Source organism: Sander lucioperca, chromosome 15, assembly GCF_008315115.2.
Source record: "Sander lucioperca isolate FBNREF2018 chromosome 15, SLUC_FBN_1.2, whole genome shotgun sequence".
NCBI lineage: Eukaryota > Metazoa > Chordata > Actinopteri > Perciformes > Percidae > Sander > Sander lucioperca.
The window spans coordinates 6,180,211-6,198,812 of NC_050187.1; the positions used below are offsets into that span (position 1 = coordinate 6,180,211).

An 18,602-nucleotide genomic window follows, 5' to 3' on the forward strand; every position below is an offset into this window, starting at 1 on the left:
CCTCTCATTTGTTATTAAAGTCATAACGAGATTCATAGTTTAAACCCTAGACAGATTTATACAATGAGATGTCTCTTTCACCATTTTACTAAGTATGTAGTTCAAGGGGGTAACACTGTGATAATTGCATAAAGTGTTTTTTCATATTAAGAGCCTATGATGAGAGGGTTACAGTTGCATTCAAACCAACTGTGACTTCTCTGCTGGGCATCCTTCTAGCCAATGTGCAGCCGTCAGACGGTGAGCTGGGTGGCCTCCGTTCCTCTGTCGGTTTCCAGCGGGATGTTGGGAGTTGGGGTTTCCCAGAGACTTGGCTGGATCCTGGCGTGCCAGTGCTAATCAACTGGGTGACTTTTTTTCTGATGGCCACGTTCTGCTTTCTGATGGTTCATGCACAAGTTGAAGGAGCTGATGGGATTCCATTATACTGGTATTGTTCCTCGTATGATTTCATGTGACAAATACAATTGATTGAAAACAAAAAACATGTCAGTTTTAATAGAATGTGAACTAAGATAAGAAGAATTGGAACTGACCCCAGCCATTACTCTTCATGAAGGACAAAACAAATAATTTTTTACAATCACAAGTCAAGCCTAAAGTGAATAGACTTTAGGTGGAGTTCTCGGTACAGCATACTTTCATTGACACATCTGTCTTGATCTATTCTGATTATCATATCATCACACACACACACACACACAGCTTAAGTGTTGTAATATTTGGTGTGGATATTAGCGGTCACAAGAAGAGAATTCTTCTTATTTTAATGACCCCCAACTTTTCATCTGGTGCCGCAGTTAAGTCCAAAATTCTTTGATCAACATTACTAGAATATCTAAAATCTTGATTTGTATTTAAATTTAAACGGCATGTTAACATTATTGAGCATTTACGCTCTACATCGGGAAACCCTTAATATTTTAGACAGCTGTGTAGAACACTAAATCAGTGAAACAGCAAAAACTTAACCCTGGTTCTCTGAGTGACTATCTCTCTAAGGGAAATGATTCCCCTGCTGTCAGGGTACGTGGATACCTCTTAAGACAAACCGGCTTGTCCAGCCATGCACTACGATTTACCTATAATGCACCTGTGCTGGCATGGAATCACTGATAGTTTTATCAGTCTCCAAGCAGCCTAGAGCTAGAGAGATATCTCTTCACTTCGAGAACCAAGGTTACAATGTAACCACACATTCTCTATCATAAGGAGACTATCTCCACTCTAGGGCAGCAGCAACTAATCGTTTAAATTCAATCATAGATAATTATAATTAATATTAGATAATAAATAATGATTTAATCTGTCATCTCCGGCAAATTTGTGGCCGTTTTGACAGACAAACTGTTGTGTGGGAGACAGAACGGATGCCAGGCTCAGCAAAAAACAGGTTTATTAGAATCAAACTGACAAAAGGGAAGGAGGAGTGGGGAGGTGGACACCAAGGACAGGACAGAGGGCCCTGGGGCTGGGATAGGATAGTGAGGGAGCTTACTGGGATAGGATGACGAGGGACTCACTAGGATAGGATGACGAGGGACTCAATAGCATAGGGTGGAAAGGGACTCACTGGGATAGGATGACGAGGGACTCACTGGGATAGGATGACAAGGGACTCACTGGGGAGAAATGACGAGGGAGCTCGTGTTGCGGGATCCGGGGCGGTAGGACAGGGTGAAATTAAACCGGTTAAAAAACAGGGCCCACCTAGCCTGTCGGGAATTGAGTCTCTGAGCAGTTTGGATGTAGGGGAGGTTCTTATGGTCGGTCCAGACCAGGAAGGGGTATTTGGTGCCCTCCAACCAGTGCCTCCACTCCTCAAGGGCCAGTTTAACAGCTAGCAGCTCCCGGTCCCCCACGCTGTAATTACGCTCAGTGGGAGTCAGGTGGCGGGAGAAGAAGGCGCAGGGATGGAGCTTGTGGTCAGTGGGCGAGTGCTGGGACAGGGTGGCCCCAACGCCCACGTCCGAGGCGTTCACCTCCACCACGAATTGAAGGGAAGGGTCAGGGTTGGTGAGGATAGGGGCGGAGGTGAACCGAGTCTTGAGGAGGGAGAAGGCTGCAGCGGCTTCCGGAGACCAGTTAAAGGGAACTGAAGGGGAGGTGAGGCGGGTGAGAGGGGTGGCCAGGGAGCTGTAGTTATGAATAAATCGACGGTAAAAATTGGCAAAGCCCAAAAAAACACTGCAGTTGTTTAACGGAGTTGGGGTGGGCCAGTCGACCACGGCTTGGATCTTGCCTGGGTCTGCGCAGAGCCGCCCACTCTCAATAATGAAACCCAGAAAGTGTACGGATGGGACGTGAAACTCACATTTCTCTGCCTTGACGAACAGCCTGTTCTCCAGAAGCCGCTGCAGCACTAAATGGACGTGTTCGGTGTGTTGGACTGGGTCACGGGAGAAGATCAGGATGTCGTCGAGGTAGACGAAAACAAACCGAAGCAAAAAGTCTCAGAGGACATCGTTAACGAGGGCTTGAAAAAACGCAGGAGCGTTAGTGAGGCCAAAAGGCATCACCAGATATTCGTAGTGGCCTAATGGAGTGTTAAAAGCGGTTTTCCATTTGTCCCCCTCCCGGATCCGCACAAGATGGTAGGCGTTTCTAAGGTCTAGCTTAGTGAATATGGCGGACCGGGAGAGGGACTCGAACACGGAATCCATTAGGGGAAGCGGGTACTTATTCTTGACGGTTATGGCGTTGAGCCCCCGGTAATCAATGCACGGACTTATCTTTTTTTTGCCACAAAAAAGAAACCTGCGCCTAGAGGGGACGAGGAGGGACGAATAACACCGGCAGCTAGGTCCTTGATGTACCTCTCTCCGGACGCGACAGGTTGAATAGACGGCTGGACAGGAGCGGTGCGTCCGGGAGGAGGGAGGGTTGAGCAGTCGTAGGGGCGGTGGGGGGGGTAAGGACAAGGCCTGATCCTTACTAAACACCAGGGCTAGGTCATGGTACTCGGGGGGAACTAGGGTTAGATCTGGGGAAGCCGGAGGAATGACGGATTGGGTGGGCTTACCGGGGGCAGGTACTGACAATAGGCAGGACACATGACAGACAGTGATTGCTCCAATTCCTGATCTTCCCCTGCGCCCAGTCCACGTTGGGGTTGTGAGCCAGGGAAGACCAAGAACAACGGTGTTAGCCGGAGAGGGGATGAGGTGGAAGGAAATGGATTCATAATGGTTGCCAGAGGTGAGGAGACGGAGCGGGGGGGTGCGGTGAGTTATAGTAGGCAGGGGCTGGCCATCGAGACCGGTGGCGTGAAGGGGCGTGTCGAGGGGAATGTGTGGAATAGAGGGACAGGAAGATCAAACACCCTCCTCATCTCCTCCTCAAAAGAAGAGTACGAGGAAAGGAGGTGTGGCTGTCCCTCACTTACCGAGGTGAACCACGTGAGCGCCCTGGCGACGAAGCACACCTTGGCCTCATCAGAGCGGAAAGTTACTGTCTGCCTCCTAAACACCAGGGCACACTGCACAAGAAACCCCTCGCAGGTTCCCAGCACGCCGGAGAATTTATCCGGGGGAGAAACTGGGGATTCAAGGGGAGGAGAGGCGACAACGGGCGGAGCCAATGCGGAAACGGGAGACGGGGAAGTGGACTGGGAGGGATTACCAGAGGGACCGAAGGGATCAGGGTGACAGAGCTGAGAGCAAGATGCCGGACCTCCTCGGCCAGGGAGCGGAGTGACTCAGTCATGGATGTAATTGCCAAGGAATGCTGGCCGACCAACGCTCCCTGGGAGGCCACGGCGAAAGACAAATCTTGAGGCAGGGAAGTGAGAGGGCTGGAGGGGGGAGCCTGCTGAGTCCATGTTTGGCTTGATCGTTCTGTTGTGTGGGAGACAAAACGGACCCAAATGCCAGGCTCAGCAAAAACAGGATTATTAGAATCAAACTGACAAAAGCGAAGGAGTAGTGGGGAGGCGGACGCCAAGTACAGGAGAGAGGGTCCTGGGGCTGGGATAGGATGGTGAGGGAGCTTACTGGGATAGGATGACGAGGGACTCACTAGGATAAAGTGGTAAGGGACTCACTGGGATAGGATGGCGAGGGACTTACTGGGATAGGATGACGAGGGACTCAATAGCATAGGGTGGCAAGGGACTCACTGGGATAGGATGATAAGGGACTCACTGGGATAGGATGGCAAGGGACTCACTGGGGAGAAATGACGAGGGAGCTCGGGGAGCGCGGGGAAACCGGGGCCGAGGGAACCGAGGAGGAGGCACTGGGGGTCCGGGGAACAGGCGAGTTGAAGAGGGGATGGTTGGAAGCAGGAACGGAGGCAGGACGGAGCAGAAGCGGAGGCAGGGTGGAGCAGGGAGCCTTGAACTGGGGACTGAATGGTGAAGCCAGCTGACTGGAGGTAACGGAGGCGTGTGGAGAGAATGACTGTAGGGGAGAAACACAAAGAGGGTCAGCAACAGACAAGGACAGGTAAGTACGAGAATTGTATTGCGTGTCACCAGGACGACTGAAGCAACGATCAAGCAAAGATGATGAGTGGATCTGGGGTTCAAATACTGGGCTTGATTGTAGATGGCTGGCAGGTGTAGATGGCTGGCAGGTGTGAACGGCGGGAGAGGTGAATGGAATGACGAACAGGTGTGCATAATCAGCTGGCAGTAGCAGGCAGGAGCAGGCAGGAGGGGGGAAAACACAGGATACACAGAGAGAGGCAGGGCCAACAGAGAAATTGACAGTGGAAAATAAAACAAACAAACTAGGAAACTAGAAAACAAAACAAAGACTCGCAGCCAGCCGACCCCAACCATCACACAAACACACAATTACAGGTTAATTAAAAAACAAACGTAATGGACAGAAATACCTTAACTCTGTTTTCTCTCCGTTTGTCAGAGATCAATGTTGCCAATCTCCCGGTAAAGCTATTTTAAAGCTTACTTTGATAAAGCTTCTGCCCCAAAACGTAAAGTTAATTGTTATAGGGCCACCATTTGGCCAAATTGCACCACATTAGAGACTGCACTCCCCAGGAAAACCCCTGCCAAGTGTGAAGTAGATCGAATAAACACTCCTTGAGATTTTCGAAGGACAGACAGCCAGACATACACACAGTGCATTTACATGCACAGAAGTAACCGGGGTCTTACCACGGTTAGTGAATAACCGGGTTATGCCAGTTCTCCCCATATACATGAGCAGGGAAGAATGACAGGAGTAACTCTACATCCGGTACAGTAGGTGACGCTCTGCCAACGCACAACTGGCTTTTTCTTTAAGGCCCAGACACACAGAGCTGATAATCGACCGTTGGACAGTCTGGCAAGGTCAGTGACTTGAGTCTGTTCGGTGTTTTCCATGCCATTGTCCGTCCGAGGGGCCGTCATCCTTCATTTCGGCCGATTTGACATGTATAATCGGTGGGGCGGGCACTGCCGGCAGTCGGACTCAAATGACCCATCTGATTGGTAGAGTGCTAACCCGGAAACGGGGAGCGGAATGAGCGTGACTAGAGTCTCTCAAAATCTGACGAAAATCTTTTAAACTGACCTTTGTTGATCTGAAAGTCAGATTCAGCAACTGCATGGCCTATTTCTCTTGTGTTGTCTTCCCTTCAACCTTGAAAAAAACACTTTTTTTCAACATTTTTGATGCCTTTTTTTCACAGTTTGTTTTAAATTTTTCTTCTACACATTTTCAGCGCTTATTTCTACGTCCCATATTTTCTGATATAAAACAAAAATTTAAAACGGGTCAATGTGACCCGAAGTCAACACAAGGTTAAAATGTTTTCAGAAACACGTTTCGGTGAACTATTTTAATACAATATGAGATCGTATTCTGAACAAGCCGCCATGACAGCGTGTCTTTGAATTTCCAGAGAAACAAGACCCACGTGACGCGTTCGTCCAATCAGCTGCCGGTTTTCATTTTTGGGCGACAATACAGATTAGTGTCGCCTGCTGTTATGGAGACGTATTACGTCTCGTCTCTTCGGTGTGTTCTGAGGCATTTTTTTGACCAACTTGGGGAGACTGATCAGTCCAACTGCCTTTTCTGCCAACGGTTGGCCGTCACTTGTTGGGCTCATTATATCTGTAACCAGTGTCGGGTGGAATTAGCAAGCTAACTTCGTCAGCTAACTAACAATGTTAGCCAGCGGCCGCAGCGGAAATTGGGGTATTGCCTTAACCCGAATATAATCGTTTTTTTTTTAACTGCATGTAAACACACTGACTGACTGACTGACTGACTGAGGAGTTTTATTGCTTTATAGTTAGACTAGAGCAATGCCTGTTGGGAACAGGCCGGTTGATTGGCCTGGGGTATGCAGCTTTCTCGAGATACTCATCCAAACAACTTCACACTCGACACTGCGCTTCCTTGGGTCCTGCAAGGGACCTGCCATGACATAGTTGCGTCCCCTAGCAATGCTAACAGATAGCTATTTGGGGCCAGGCTATTTCCGGAAACAAGTGTTTATTCCGCAAGTTATATCTGTGATACTTGAAATGTTTGAGTTTGCTCTCTCTGGTCTCTATCTCTGGTCTGCCTTTCTTTATCTCTATTCTCTATTCTTTATTGTGTTCTACTCCTGCAAACATTCTTACCAGTGGTTGAAGTTGACTATAAAGTACTGCACTATACACTATGAGGTACTTGTACTTTACTTGAGTATTTCTATTTTATGCTACTTACTTCAACTACATCTCAGAGGCAAATATTGAACTCTTTACTCCACTCCACTTTATTTGACAGCTCTAGTTACTTTGTAGATTTAGATTACCAATACAAAATATAAATCAACTAATAAATAATGATTTATTATTATAGTTGAAGCTACCCAGCAGTATGCAACATAATTAAAATTAGCTTCACCTTTACCAGCTACAATATTAAAGTGATTAACACACAAATGCCTCAATAACTATAAATCAGTAATGTAATATGTGCGATTCACAAAATAAATAGCAACTGAACAAAAAAACTGCACACATTGTAGAATGCATCAGAGATTGCTAGCTGCTAGGATCTTGTCACGGCTTTCTTCGTACTGATGCAGCATCTTCTGGAGGTCATAGTCAGCTGGAATCACCTGCACACACATGCATTCAGACATAACAGAGTTACAGGCCAGCAGTTGCTGCAGGAGACAAAGAAATACAGATTTGAAGGTCCCTATGACACCAGGACATGCAATAACATCAGTTATACAACAAGTAGTCTCACCAGACCTTCCTCCACAGCGCTGCGGAGGAGGGTCTGGCAGCATTCCAGGATGGGAGAAAAACGTATTCTGGTTTATCGGCATTTCTTTAAACCAATCACAATCATCATGGGCGACGCTAAGCACCGGACGAACATGTGTATGTTCAAAGGTTGTTTTAGTCGCGCAACAGAAAACTCAGATTGGACAGATTGTCTGTCTGGATTTACCCTGCAGAGATCTGAGGAGCAGTTACCCATAGTCCTCATAAATTAGGGTGACCAGACGTTACAATGTATATTTGTAAACATTGTTGCAATGCCTCTTCTTATCTGTCTCGTTTTAACCATAGACAGTGAAAGGGTTTTAACCGGGCACAAATGCTCCCGTTGAGTGGATCTTTTCGCTCATGAACAACACATGGACTGATGAGAGGAACTGCATGACCATTCTCACGTTAAAGGCGCTACTTGTCACACGGGCCAATTTTGCTGACACCTGTGCACAATTTCACAGTAGGCTTTCAGCCAACAAATTGATTCTTGAGCAAATTCACTCCTCTAACAAATATGGAATGACTGTTTCCAATAGGGAAGCTATCTGCTCTATCAAATGAGATTACATTTGTGTGTGTATGTTATTGGTTAGAATAACACTGGTAACACTTTACGGTAAGGGTACAGAATTATCATGAATTCATGCATGAATTAATTGATGTATTATTATGCATTATGTAATTAATGATTTATGCATTACTGCATTCCTTAATGGTATTTATCCTAGGGGTGGAACGGCACGTGTATTTGTATTGAACCGAAACGGTACGGGCGTCTCGGTACGGTACATGAATTTACACGGAGAATACACGGTATACAAATAAATAAAACTTGCAAATTAATTAATGTAATGCGGAACTACCGTTAGACACACGGTTCTTTAGGGACACCTAATCTGTAGCCCTGCCCTGAGCTCTGAAGCTCCCGAGCTCCGCCTACATGTCGAGTCAGTCGGTCCAGTGAGTCCACACGAAGCAAACTAGTTCCTTCCATATTGACCCTTTGCACGTGACATCACGCTCCACTCGCGCGAATTATGAACGCCATGACGGACGGCGGAAGAGCTATGCTGTAGATGGACGGCAAGCTAAACTCGTACGTTTTCGTTCGTGTTTGTGTTCTCACATTCACAATCTGCAGAGTAATCCTCAACAACACAAGCATACAGAGTAATCCTCACCAACACAAGCATGTGTATGTATTGCCTTTCTGTTTTAAATGAGTGATAAATAAAATTATCCTCAACCAGCTAGCTGCCGTGCTAACCAGCTGTCCTGCTAACAGGTCCAACCCGATGATGACCCACATAACTAGCTAACATCGGTTATTCACTGACCTAGCTACACATCCAAAACAGAAAGCCGTTCCCTTGATCATTTAACTTAATACACATACAAAAAATATCGGTTTAATTAAAGATGACATGGCACGGAAACTAGCTTCAAAAACGAGTTAATTGCGGGTCTGCGGAGCTCCTACCCCGGCTAGCTGACGAGCTAGCTGCAGCTAGCTTTGGACAGCTCGCTAGCTGCTACCCATCACGTCGTAATATCCACCCGGTCAAATCTAAACACAGCCTACACAGCGAATATAATCACAGATAAGAAGATGGCTAGATATTACAGTTATGTGTGGTTACTACTGATCATAGACACTCTGTGATTTACTGCATGGATTAACGTGTGATAGATAATTAATGACTGCACTTCCCAGAGCTGGGATGCGTTCAGGCATCCATTAGATAGTTGCATTGGCACACCCAGTGAACAACGGTATGTGGGTGGCCACGACTGACCATGTCCTCTAAAAACATGGGCTACGTGTTATATAAATCTTTACTTAAGAAAAGAATAGATGTTAATACAAAATAAACCCTAGATTGATGTCTTATCTTTGCCATTATGAGGTACCTCCCCCCACCGTTAGCGTAGCATCGCGTACCTGTAACCCAACCAGCTACAAATAACTGGTTAGCATTCAGACTTTTAAAAGTTGAGATCAGCACCAGTGTATGGGGATACCCCGTTTACCACAGTGGTACAGATCATGTGGACTGAAGTTGGGCAGACTCTGTGATTTAATGAGGTCCGTGAAAACGGAGGGAGAACGAATTAAGGGTCGGTATCCAATCCTGCTATCTCCAACTTCTCCAAATACTGCTCTTTGTGAGCACCTACCAGATGCCCTACCTCGACTGATAACGGCACGACAACTTGTTGTTCAATAGAAGAAGCCATATAAAGCCATAAATACAGTTTATTTAGTGTTATGTATTTCGAACTGATTGAAACTATGAAACTTTCCGATCGTCCACTACTGTTTAGCCTGTGCTTCCGCCGTCCGTCATGGCGCTGTCACGTGGTCGTGTGACGTGTTTGCAAAGGGTCAATACAACCAAACACGGACGTAGCTGTATCCCTTCTCGCCTCGACCACAAATGGCCTCCAGGCCCGTTTGCTTCGCTGTTTGCTCCGGTATTAGCTGTTAGCTCCGCTATTAGCTGTTAGCTCCGCTGTTAGCTGTTAGCTTCGCCGTTAGCGTGTGAAGCTAACACCAAAACTCGTCAACTGCTCTGTGTAACCAAAGCTGCTCTTTTAACATCCCTGCTCTGTGCATTCACATATGAGAGCAGCGCTTGTCTCCCATATCACACTACTAGCTGATTGTCTTATTTTGTTTACAAGTTACAGATGGAGTCTGGAGATGATGCAGGGTAGCCTACTTATTGTTTATGGTTTACATCTTACTTTATACACTTCAAGCTGTTACAGCTAGCTCAGTGGACAGCCTGAGACATGCACAATAAAAAAATTGCCTTCTACATTTTTGTTTTGCTTTTCCCTCCATTGTACCGAACCGATGAACCGAACTGTGATTTCTGTTCCACCCCTAATTTATCCAGTTTGGTAAATCCCACGATCTCTACAGCTAACGTTAAACAATGAAGGACTAGAAATCCTGTTTTTGTTTTTTTTTTTTATTTGAGAGCCAACACACAATATGAATACAGTTTGATTTTAACTTTTATTTTGTTGTTAACCGCTGTCGTATAATCGCACTCGAGGGTGTGATTTAAAGTCATTATTGGCACTTGTGCAAGCACGTCGGTCCTAGCCGCACCAATGTCATGCCAATAATGAAATCACACCCTTTCGTGTAATATTGCTTAAATGACCGAAGGGATTAAGTGGAAACGCATTTGGTCATAGGTTGGCATGCTACGAGTCAGTGGAAAAGGTCCATCTTTGTGGTTACTTGAAACTAGAGATGTTCCAATACCGCCTAAAATGCTGGTATCGGTAAATACTGGAGTTCATGTGATACCACGTAATTTAGCCAAGAAGAAAATCTACTTCAAGTAGTTTATTCATGCTCTTTTTTCTGTTATGACTCACTGTCAAAGCAGATAATAAAAGAAAGTTCTATGGCATTTATTCTCTGTATGTATTTGTTTATGTTTTACAAAGGTTTTTATAGGACAATTAGCAATGATATCACATCCATGCAGGGTTAGTAGTATATACAGTAGCTGTTAAAACATAATAAAATTAGGGCTGTCAAAATAACACGTTCATTTCGATTAATTAATCTGAGAAAAAATAACGCGTTAAAAAAAAATAACGCAGATTAATCCATTCCACATTGACGTTTGACCCGGAGCCGTTCTAGCCACCATTGGACTGTAAAATGAAGGAGGGAGACGAGAATGTGCTGCCTGGATCATTGATAGGAACATTTACTTGTAAAAATCTTCTTCCTGCCAACCCTGGCTACCGAAATCTGGTGCCACTGATATGTCTGCGCTTCTCTCTGATGCTCTGAAGACGATTGTAGGCGGCAATCTTCGACTTGATCTTATCCGCCGAGAGGCTGAGCAGGGGAATAACTTGCCAGACAAGCTTTCCATTCACTATTAGGCTACAGATTTATTTTGCACTAACACAAACAAGGTTCTGCTTCCAATACATCCCATAATTGTGTTACTGGTATACGAAATTGTGTCCAAAGTCATAAACAGCATAGAAAGGCAAAAAACCAACGTGAAAACAGCGGTCAGCAAAAATGAGACTTCCCCCTTTCACCCCCTCTCTTAGTCACAAAACCAGAACAGGTGAACAGATAATATTACTTTGCTTCCTCCGCCCCCACCAGGTGCCTTGATGACCAAAAATGTCCTTTCAAAATAATAGAACTATGCCTGGCTCTAACATTCCGGCCCCTAATTATTAGTTAATACACAGTAATAATTACATATATATTACACATGCAGGGGAATACACAAAAAACGTATTTATAGTCCATCATACAAAAAGTCATCCAATCTTCTGTCTTCTCTCAGAAGCAAAAAGTCAAAAAATAGTCTAGTCAAATCAGTCAAAAGTCATGTTATCAAAGTACAGCAATCAGGAAACAGCTGACTCCTGAAGAAGGCAAATCTTGGTTACAGGCCTGCATATACAGCTGGTTTGGGTCTTGATCCGGACTTGTCTCACGAGTCCTCTTCTGTCTGGAACCACTTCTGTTATCCTTCCTATGATCCAGGAGTTGCGGGGTGCAGAATCATCCACTACAAGTATGATGTCTCCAGGAATGAAATTCCGCTTGATCTTCGTCCATTTCTGTCGTTCCTGCAGTTGTGGTAAGTACTCCTTAGTCCACCTTTTCCAAAACAGGTCAGCCATATATTGGACTTGCTTCCATCTTCGGCGTGCATACATGTCCTCCTTCCGAAACAGTCCAGGTGGTAAACATGGTTTAGTTTTGAGAAGCAGAAGGTGGTTAGGTGTTAATGCTTCCAAATCATTTAGATCCATGGATTCCTTTGTGATCGGTCTACTGTTCAGGATTGACTCAACTTCACAGAGCACTGTGTGGAGTGCTTCCTCATCTAGACTTTGTGTCCTCAAAGTAGAGTTAAGAATCTTTCTGACAGAACGGATCATTCTCTCCCATGCTCCTCCATGATGCGATCCAGTGGGAGGGTTAAAGGTCCATTTTATTCCTTTCAATGAGAGCACATCATTAATCCTTTCCATGTTCCACCCTTCAATGGCTCGCCTCAACTCTCGCTCTGCACCAACAAAGTTGGAGCCGTTGTCTGACCGTAGCTCTTTGACCTGCCCTCGTCTTGCAATGAAGCGCCGCAAGGCATTAATGCAAGAATCGGTATCCAGCGAGGTGGCAACTTCAATGTGTACTGCTCTTATTGCTAAACACGTGAAGATGACTCCATATCTCTTCACATGACTCCTCCCACGCTTGACCTCAAACGGATCAAAGTAGTCAACTCCAACATGACTAAAGGGAGGTTCTTCTGGAGAAACTCTGTCTACCGGCAAGTCAGCCATTTGCTGTTGACCTACAGCTCCATGTAGCCGACGACAGACGACACATCTTGCCGAGACTTTTCTTATTAAACCACTGGCACCAGGGATCCAGTATCTCTGGCGTAGCCTTGACAACATATGATTTCTACCTCCATGGCCAACCTCTTGATGAATATGTCGTAAGATGAGATCAGAGATATGAAGGTCTTTAGCTAGTATGGCAGGATGTTTTGACTCTTCAGGCATGGCAGCCTTACTCAGCCGTCCTCCAACTCTTAACACACCATCTTCCAGTATTGGATTTAGCTTATAGATGTGGCTGTTTCCTTTCACAGCCTCTACCTTTTGGAGATAGGAGAATTCTTCAAAGAACCTTCTTCTCTGACAGAACATGATTATTTTGATTTCAGCTTCTCTGATCTCTCCCAAAGAGAGATAACCACCACAGAGTTTATGCTTGAAATCACCCGTGCCCTTTTTCATAAGCAAAGCCTTCCATCTTAGGATCCAGCCCATCACTCTTGTTAGATGTGTCCAAGACGAGGTACGATTGATCAAACATGTCACTGCATCGTCTTCGTCCTTGACTGTAGAACATTCAATTGCAGCTGAGATCTTGATTTCAGGGTCTCCAGGTGGAAGTTCTTGCAACATGTCTGGGTTAACAGGCCATTCTTCTTCTGATTGCAAGAGAAATGCGGGACCAGATATCCAAGTTTCGTTCTTTAGGAATGGCTCCGCCCTCACACCTCTGGAGGCAAGGTCTGCAGGATTATGTACAGTGTTCACATATCTCCATTGAGATGCCTTAGAGACCTTGAGAATCTCTGAAACCCTGTTGGCCACAAAGATTCGAAATCTTGAAGTTTCATTCTTAATGTATTTTAGTACAGAGGTACTGTCTGTCCAAAAAACAGAGTGTTGAAGCTGTAGTCTTATCTCCTTTCTCCACAGTTTGTCCATGCGAGCTGCTACAACAACAGCTGTCAGCTCCATGCGTGGGATTGTAACAGGCTTTAAAGGTGCCACCCTGGATTTTCCCATTATGAAGGCACTGTGTGTCTGGGAGTGTTCATTGCGCAACAGCAGATAGGTAACAGTACCATATCCTACCTCACTTGCGTCGGAGAAATGATGCAACTGAGCAGTGGTCGCTTCTCCAAAATTCAGTGGTTTTAAACATCGTCTGACGCTGAAGCCTTCCAACTGATGTAGCTCCTTCAACCAGTCCATCCACTCCTGAGCAACCACTAGTGGTATAAAGTCATCCCATCCTAGCCGGTTCCGGCACAGGTCCTGAAGAATCCTTTTAGCTGTAAAAACCACAGGGACTAGAATCCCCAGAGGGTCATAGAAAGAGCTGACAGTTGAAAGGATCCCTCTGCGGGTCAATGGTCTCTCTTGAATGGTTATGCTGAACTTAAAGGTATCAGACTGGATGCACCAACTCACTCCCAGAGCTCTCTCAACCGGTAGTGAGTCATGGTCTAAATCCAGGTCTTTGACTTCCTTTGCTCTCTCTTCCTCAGGTATTGAAGCCAATACCTTGCGACTGTTGCTTATCCATTTTGTTAGATGAAAGCCACCTTTGGCACAGATGGTTTTAAGGTCTTTATAGAGGGACACAGCATCCTGTTCTGAAGCCACAGAAGCAAGGCAGTCATCCACATAAAAACTGTACATGATGGTCTCAAACACTTGCTGGCTAAAGAAGTCTTTGTTGTCCTCTGCGCACCTTCGGAGAGCAAAGTTAGCGCAGCTTGGAGAAGAAGTTGCCCCAAACAAATGGACAACCATCCTGTACTCCTCCATACACTGACTGAAGTCTCCACTAGACCACCAAAGAAATCTCAACAGGTCTGCGTCCTCCTCTGGAACTTGAACTTGGTGAAACATTGCCTCAATGTCAGACATCAGAACAACAGGCTCTTTCCTGAACCTGGTCAGGACTCCAATCAATGTACTAGTCAGATCAGGACCATTCAGTAGTTGTGCCTTGAAATGATGCGGCACAATCAAAGACAACTCTGATCTTTCCTTTCTTCGGATGGTATACACCGTGGTGTGGGATATACCAAACCTTTCCGTCGCTGCGTTCAAGATCTGTGGTTGGCACTCTCTCTGCATATCCACTGGATACAAGTTTATTCATGAAAGCAGTGTAGTCCTTGTGAAATAATGCATCTCTGATAAACCTTTTTTTCAGATTAAGGATGCGTTGTTCTGCAATCTTACGGTTGTTAGGCATGCTTATCGTTCTGTCCTTTAGGGGTAAAGCAATACTGTAATGGCCATCAACTAATTTCACAGTATCGTTAGCCATTTCCAAGAACTTGCAATCTTCCCTTGAAAGTCCTGGCTGTTCTTCCTGACTGCATTCTGGAAAGTCTGTCTTGAACTGTTGTTTCCAGAGTTCATCAAGTGTCACAGCAGAAATTCTGTTGATGGTAACTGCAGACTGATACACTGGTCCATCAGAACATTCTCCACCAAGTGGTCCATTTACCGTCCAACCAAGCATAGTCTTGATGGCATACGGCCCTTCATCCACACTCCGGATGACTTCAAGTGGTTCCAAAGCTCTGGGCACATTCATGCCTATCAAAAGCTCCACATCTGCATCTATCTCAGGCAAGTACACATGTTTCAAATGAGGCCATTTATGCAGATCTTTCTGTCGGGGGATGTTACTCCTATTCATAGGCATCCTACTTTGTGTGAAGATATCTGGCATTTCACAGTACCAGCCACCGTCCAATCCAGCCACTTCCAAGTCTGACACAATACTACTGTCCACAATTCTCTCTTGGCCCATGGTGCGCAAAAGAATCCTTGTTTTTCTCCCAGAGAGATTCAGTCTATCCCTCAGACCCATTGTGCAGAAGGATGCTGAACTGCCCTGGTCCAAAAAGGCATATGTTTCCACTGTCCTTTGACCTCTCCTAGATTTGACCTTGACTGGTACGATGGCGAGCTTAAAGTCTTGTTCACCGGCCCCAGTAAGACCACTGGTTTGGACTGCAACCAAAGAACTGCCCACTGCACTCTCTGAGTTGCTCCTGCCTTTGTCTGCATGTGCTCCCTTGTCCGTGCGGTGAATGTGAAGCATACTAGGGTGTCTCAAGCCACATGTTTTGCAAGAGAGACGTTTCCTACACTCCTTACTGATGTGACCAGTACGCAAACAGCCGAAACAAACTCCATTCCTTTTCAGGAATCAATCTTCTCACTTTGAGCTCTCTTTTCCAGTAGAGTACAAAACTCTAGCATGTGCCCACCCTTGCAGTACAGGCAAGTCTTTTCAGTTGAATATCCATCTTTAACCTTGTGTTCTGTTAGTGTTTTTTCAAATGTAGTAGCAGCAGTGGCAAAGCTATGTCCTGTAGATCTAAAGTGAGGTGATTTTGTCCTGCTGCCTTCTTTATTTGACACCAACATTGGAGCATCCTGTAGGTTTCCAAACACAGGATCTGTTATGATTTTCACATGGTGCTCCATAAAAGTCACAATATCAACAAACCTAGCTCTCCGGCGATGCCTTTCCTGAATGTCACATGACACTGTTCGCCACTTGTCTCTCAATTTGTAGGGCAATCTTTTAATCACAGTGATCATATTGGCAGGAGTATTCAATTCACACAGACTATACACCTCCTCCATGGCGTTACAACATCCACGCAAGAACAGACTGTATGCCCGTAAAGCCTTTCCATCTTCAGATTTTATTGCTGGCCATGAAGAGACCTTATCCAAGTACGCAGATGCAATCATGTGCTCATTTCCAAAGTGTTCTTGCAGTAAAGTCTTTGCATTTGTATAGCCTGAGCCACTCATGTGTTGACAGCTTCTGACAAGTTGTTGTGGTTGCCCCCGGGTGTACTGTTCCAAAAAATGAAGGCAATCTTCAGCATTGTCAGTCTTTTCTTCAACCAATTGTTCAAAGGTTCGCATGAAAGCATGGTACTGTAGAGGGTCCCCATCAAATATTGTGATCTCTCTCCTAGGCAGTGATGCAAGACATTGCTGATGCACCAGCATTGCTGTTATCTTATTCTGGTTTTCCATTATAGACAACATGTGGTTTTGGTCACTGTTAGTATTTGTGGAAAAGCGTGTATGGACATCTCTGTGATGAGACACTGGAGGCACTGTAGTACCAGTATTTAGAACTGTGCTCTTTCTCATAAGCTCTAGGGGCCTCTGCTGGTGATAATTGATATTGTCTGCCCTTTTTTGTTTTGGCATTCCAAGGTGTAAAACAGCATTTCCACTTGCTGATTTTTCATCTTTTCCATGTTTATGTGGAACAAAAGCATCTGCATCAATGTTAAGAACTTCAACAATGTTTTCCCTTTTCTTAAAATATGATTCCATGCCATTAGGTAGCTGAGAAGCAGCACTCCTCACACCAGATCCAGAGATCCTTAGAACATTTGCTTTTGCCACTGATGTGGCTATATCAGCTTCAAGCTGAAGTTGTTCTTTTCGTTGTCTTAATTTCTCTTCCTGTTCCTCAAGAGCATGCTTTTCTTTTAGCAACCCTTGACGGGCAAGCAAAGCAGCCGTTTCAGCCTCTGCTCTTAGACGTGCAGATGAAGTGCTAGAAACATTTGATTTTGAACCTTGTTTGTTGCTGCTTAGGTTCGATATGCTGTCAGATGACAATATGTCATCTAGATCATGTTGAAAAGATGGATGCTCTTGTCCCTTTTTCACATCCTTATGAATCCCACTTTCTTTCACTGACAGAGCTTCCTGGTGACACTCAACATCATGAGTTAGCTCTGAAAGAGGCCTGCCAGGTTTTGGAAGCCACACTTTAACATCCTCAATAAATCCTTGATTATATTCAGTGATGCTGGTGAACCATACATTTTGTTTTTCATGTTCATCAGGTGGGATTAAAGACATCAGAGAATTGTGCAATGCGGTGGCACTTTCAGATAATTGCAGCAGAACATCAAATTGTGCCTTAACTTGTGAAGCATTTTTATCATCTCTCATAAGCTCTTTGAGAGACCGTATCTGACTCCCACGCTTAATTTGTTTACTTCCTTTTTACGCTGGTTCTGAATTGAATCAATCTTGCTTGCCAGAGCCTTTTCAGTCAGAATACTTTTTCTTTTCTATTTTTTTCAGGTGAAGATGAACCAGCCCTTGATCCACTCATTTTGTACATGCAGACAGATGCAAATCACAGTATGAATCCAACGAAAAACCAACAACATCAAAAGCCACAGCAATCCCATGCAGGCACGATATAAGAACCAACACGCTGAAGTCACAACACACGCAAGCCAGCTGTCCGCTCCAAACACAGCGGACATAAACCCGATCAGCGGCAATCAACCTGCCACAACAACACCACCACCAACATCAACAAGTGGCAGAAACCCGTTCAAACTGTGTTTCAAATAAACCATAACACAGTACAAAACACAGGTTACATACCGCTGTTTGGGTGTGAAGCTGTCGGGCATCACCGTTCTCCGCTAATTACCGTGCGTCCGTGTGTGTGTGATGTCAATGGCCGATGATCCATTATCTCCGCGTATGGCCATACCACCTCGGATAAGCGCGTTTTCTTTTCTTTTATTCCATCTCATGTTTTTGCTGACAAATGTAGGCGGCAATCTTCGACTTGATCTTATCCGCCGAGAGGCTGAGCAGGGGAATAACTAGCCAGACACGCTTTCCGTTCACGATTAGGCTACAGATTTATTTTGCACTAACACAAACAAGGTTCTGCTTCCAATACATCCCATAATTGTGTTACTGGTATACGAAATTGTGTCCAAAGTCATAAACAGCATAGGCAAAAAACCAACGTGAAAACAGCGGTCAGCAAAAATGAGACTTCCCCCTTTCACCCCCTCTCTTAGTCACAAAACCAGAACAGGTGAACAGATAATATTACTTTGCTTCCTCTGCCCCCACCAGGTGCCTTGATGACCAAAAATGTCCTTTCAAAATAATAGAACTATACCTGGCTCTAACAACGATACAGGCAACACAAACACAGCTGCACGTGACGCTAGTT

General features: G+C 45.1%; 2 protein-coding genes across 3 annotated transcripts in view; both read right to left on the reverse strand.

Annotated features, from left to right (window-relative positions):
- Window positions 1-2,418: 2,418 nt before the first annotated feature.
- LOC118493238 lies at window positions 2,419-5,359 on the reverse strand. The gene is made up of 4 exons (XM_035992472.1): window positions 5,309-5,359; window positions 4,168-4,400; window positions 3,386-3,461; window positions 2,419-3,299 (listed from the first exon to the last, which is right to left on the reverse strand). The coding sequence occupies exons 1-4, from the start codon at window positions 5,357-5,359 to the stop codon at window positions 2,454-2,456; spliced, it is 1,206 nt and encodes a 401-aa protein (XP_035848365.1). The 3' UTR covers window positions 2,419-2,453.
- Window positions 5,360-6,696: 1,337 nt separating this feature from the next.
- Window positions 6,697-18,602, reverse strand: part of tk2 (thymidine kinase 2) — a 47,723-nt gene continuing 35,817 nt past the window's right edge. For both annotated transcript variants that reach the window (XM_031321589.1, XM_031321590.2), the window contains exon 10: window positions 6,697-7,068. In XM_031321589.1, the coding sequence (XP_031177449.1) occupies window positions 6,982-7,068 (87 nt within the window). In that variant the 3' untranslated portion in view covers window positions 6,697-6,981. The remainder of the gene's footprint in view (window positions 7,069-18,602) is intronic.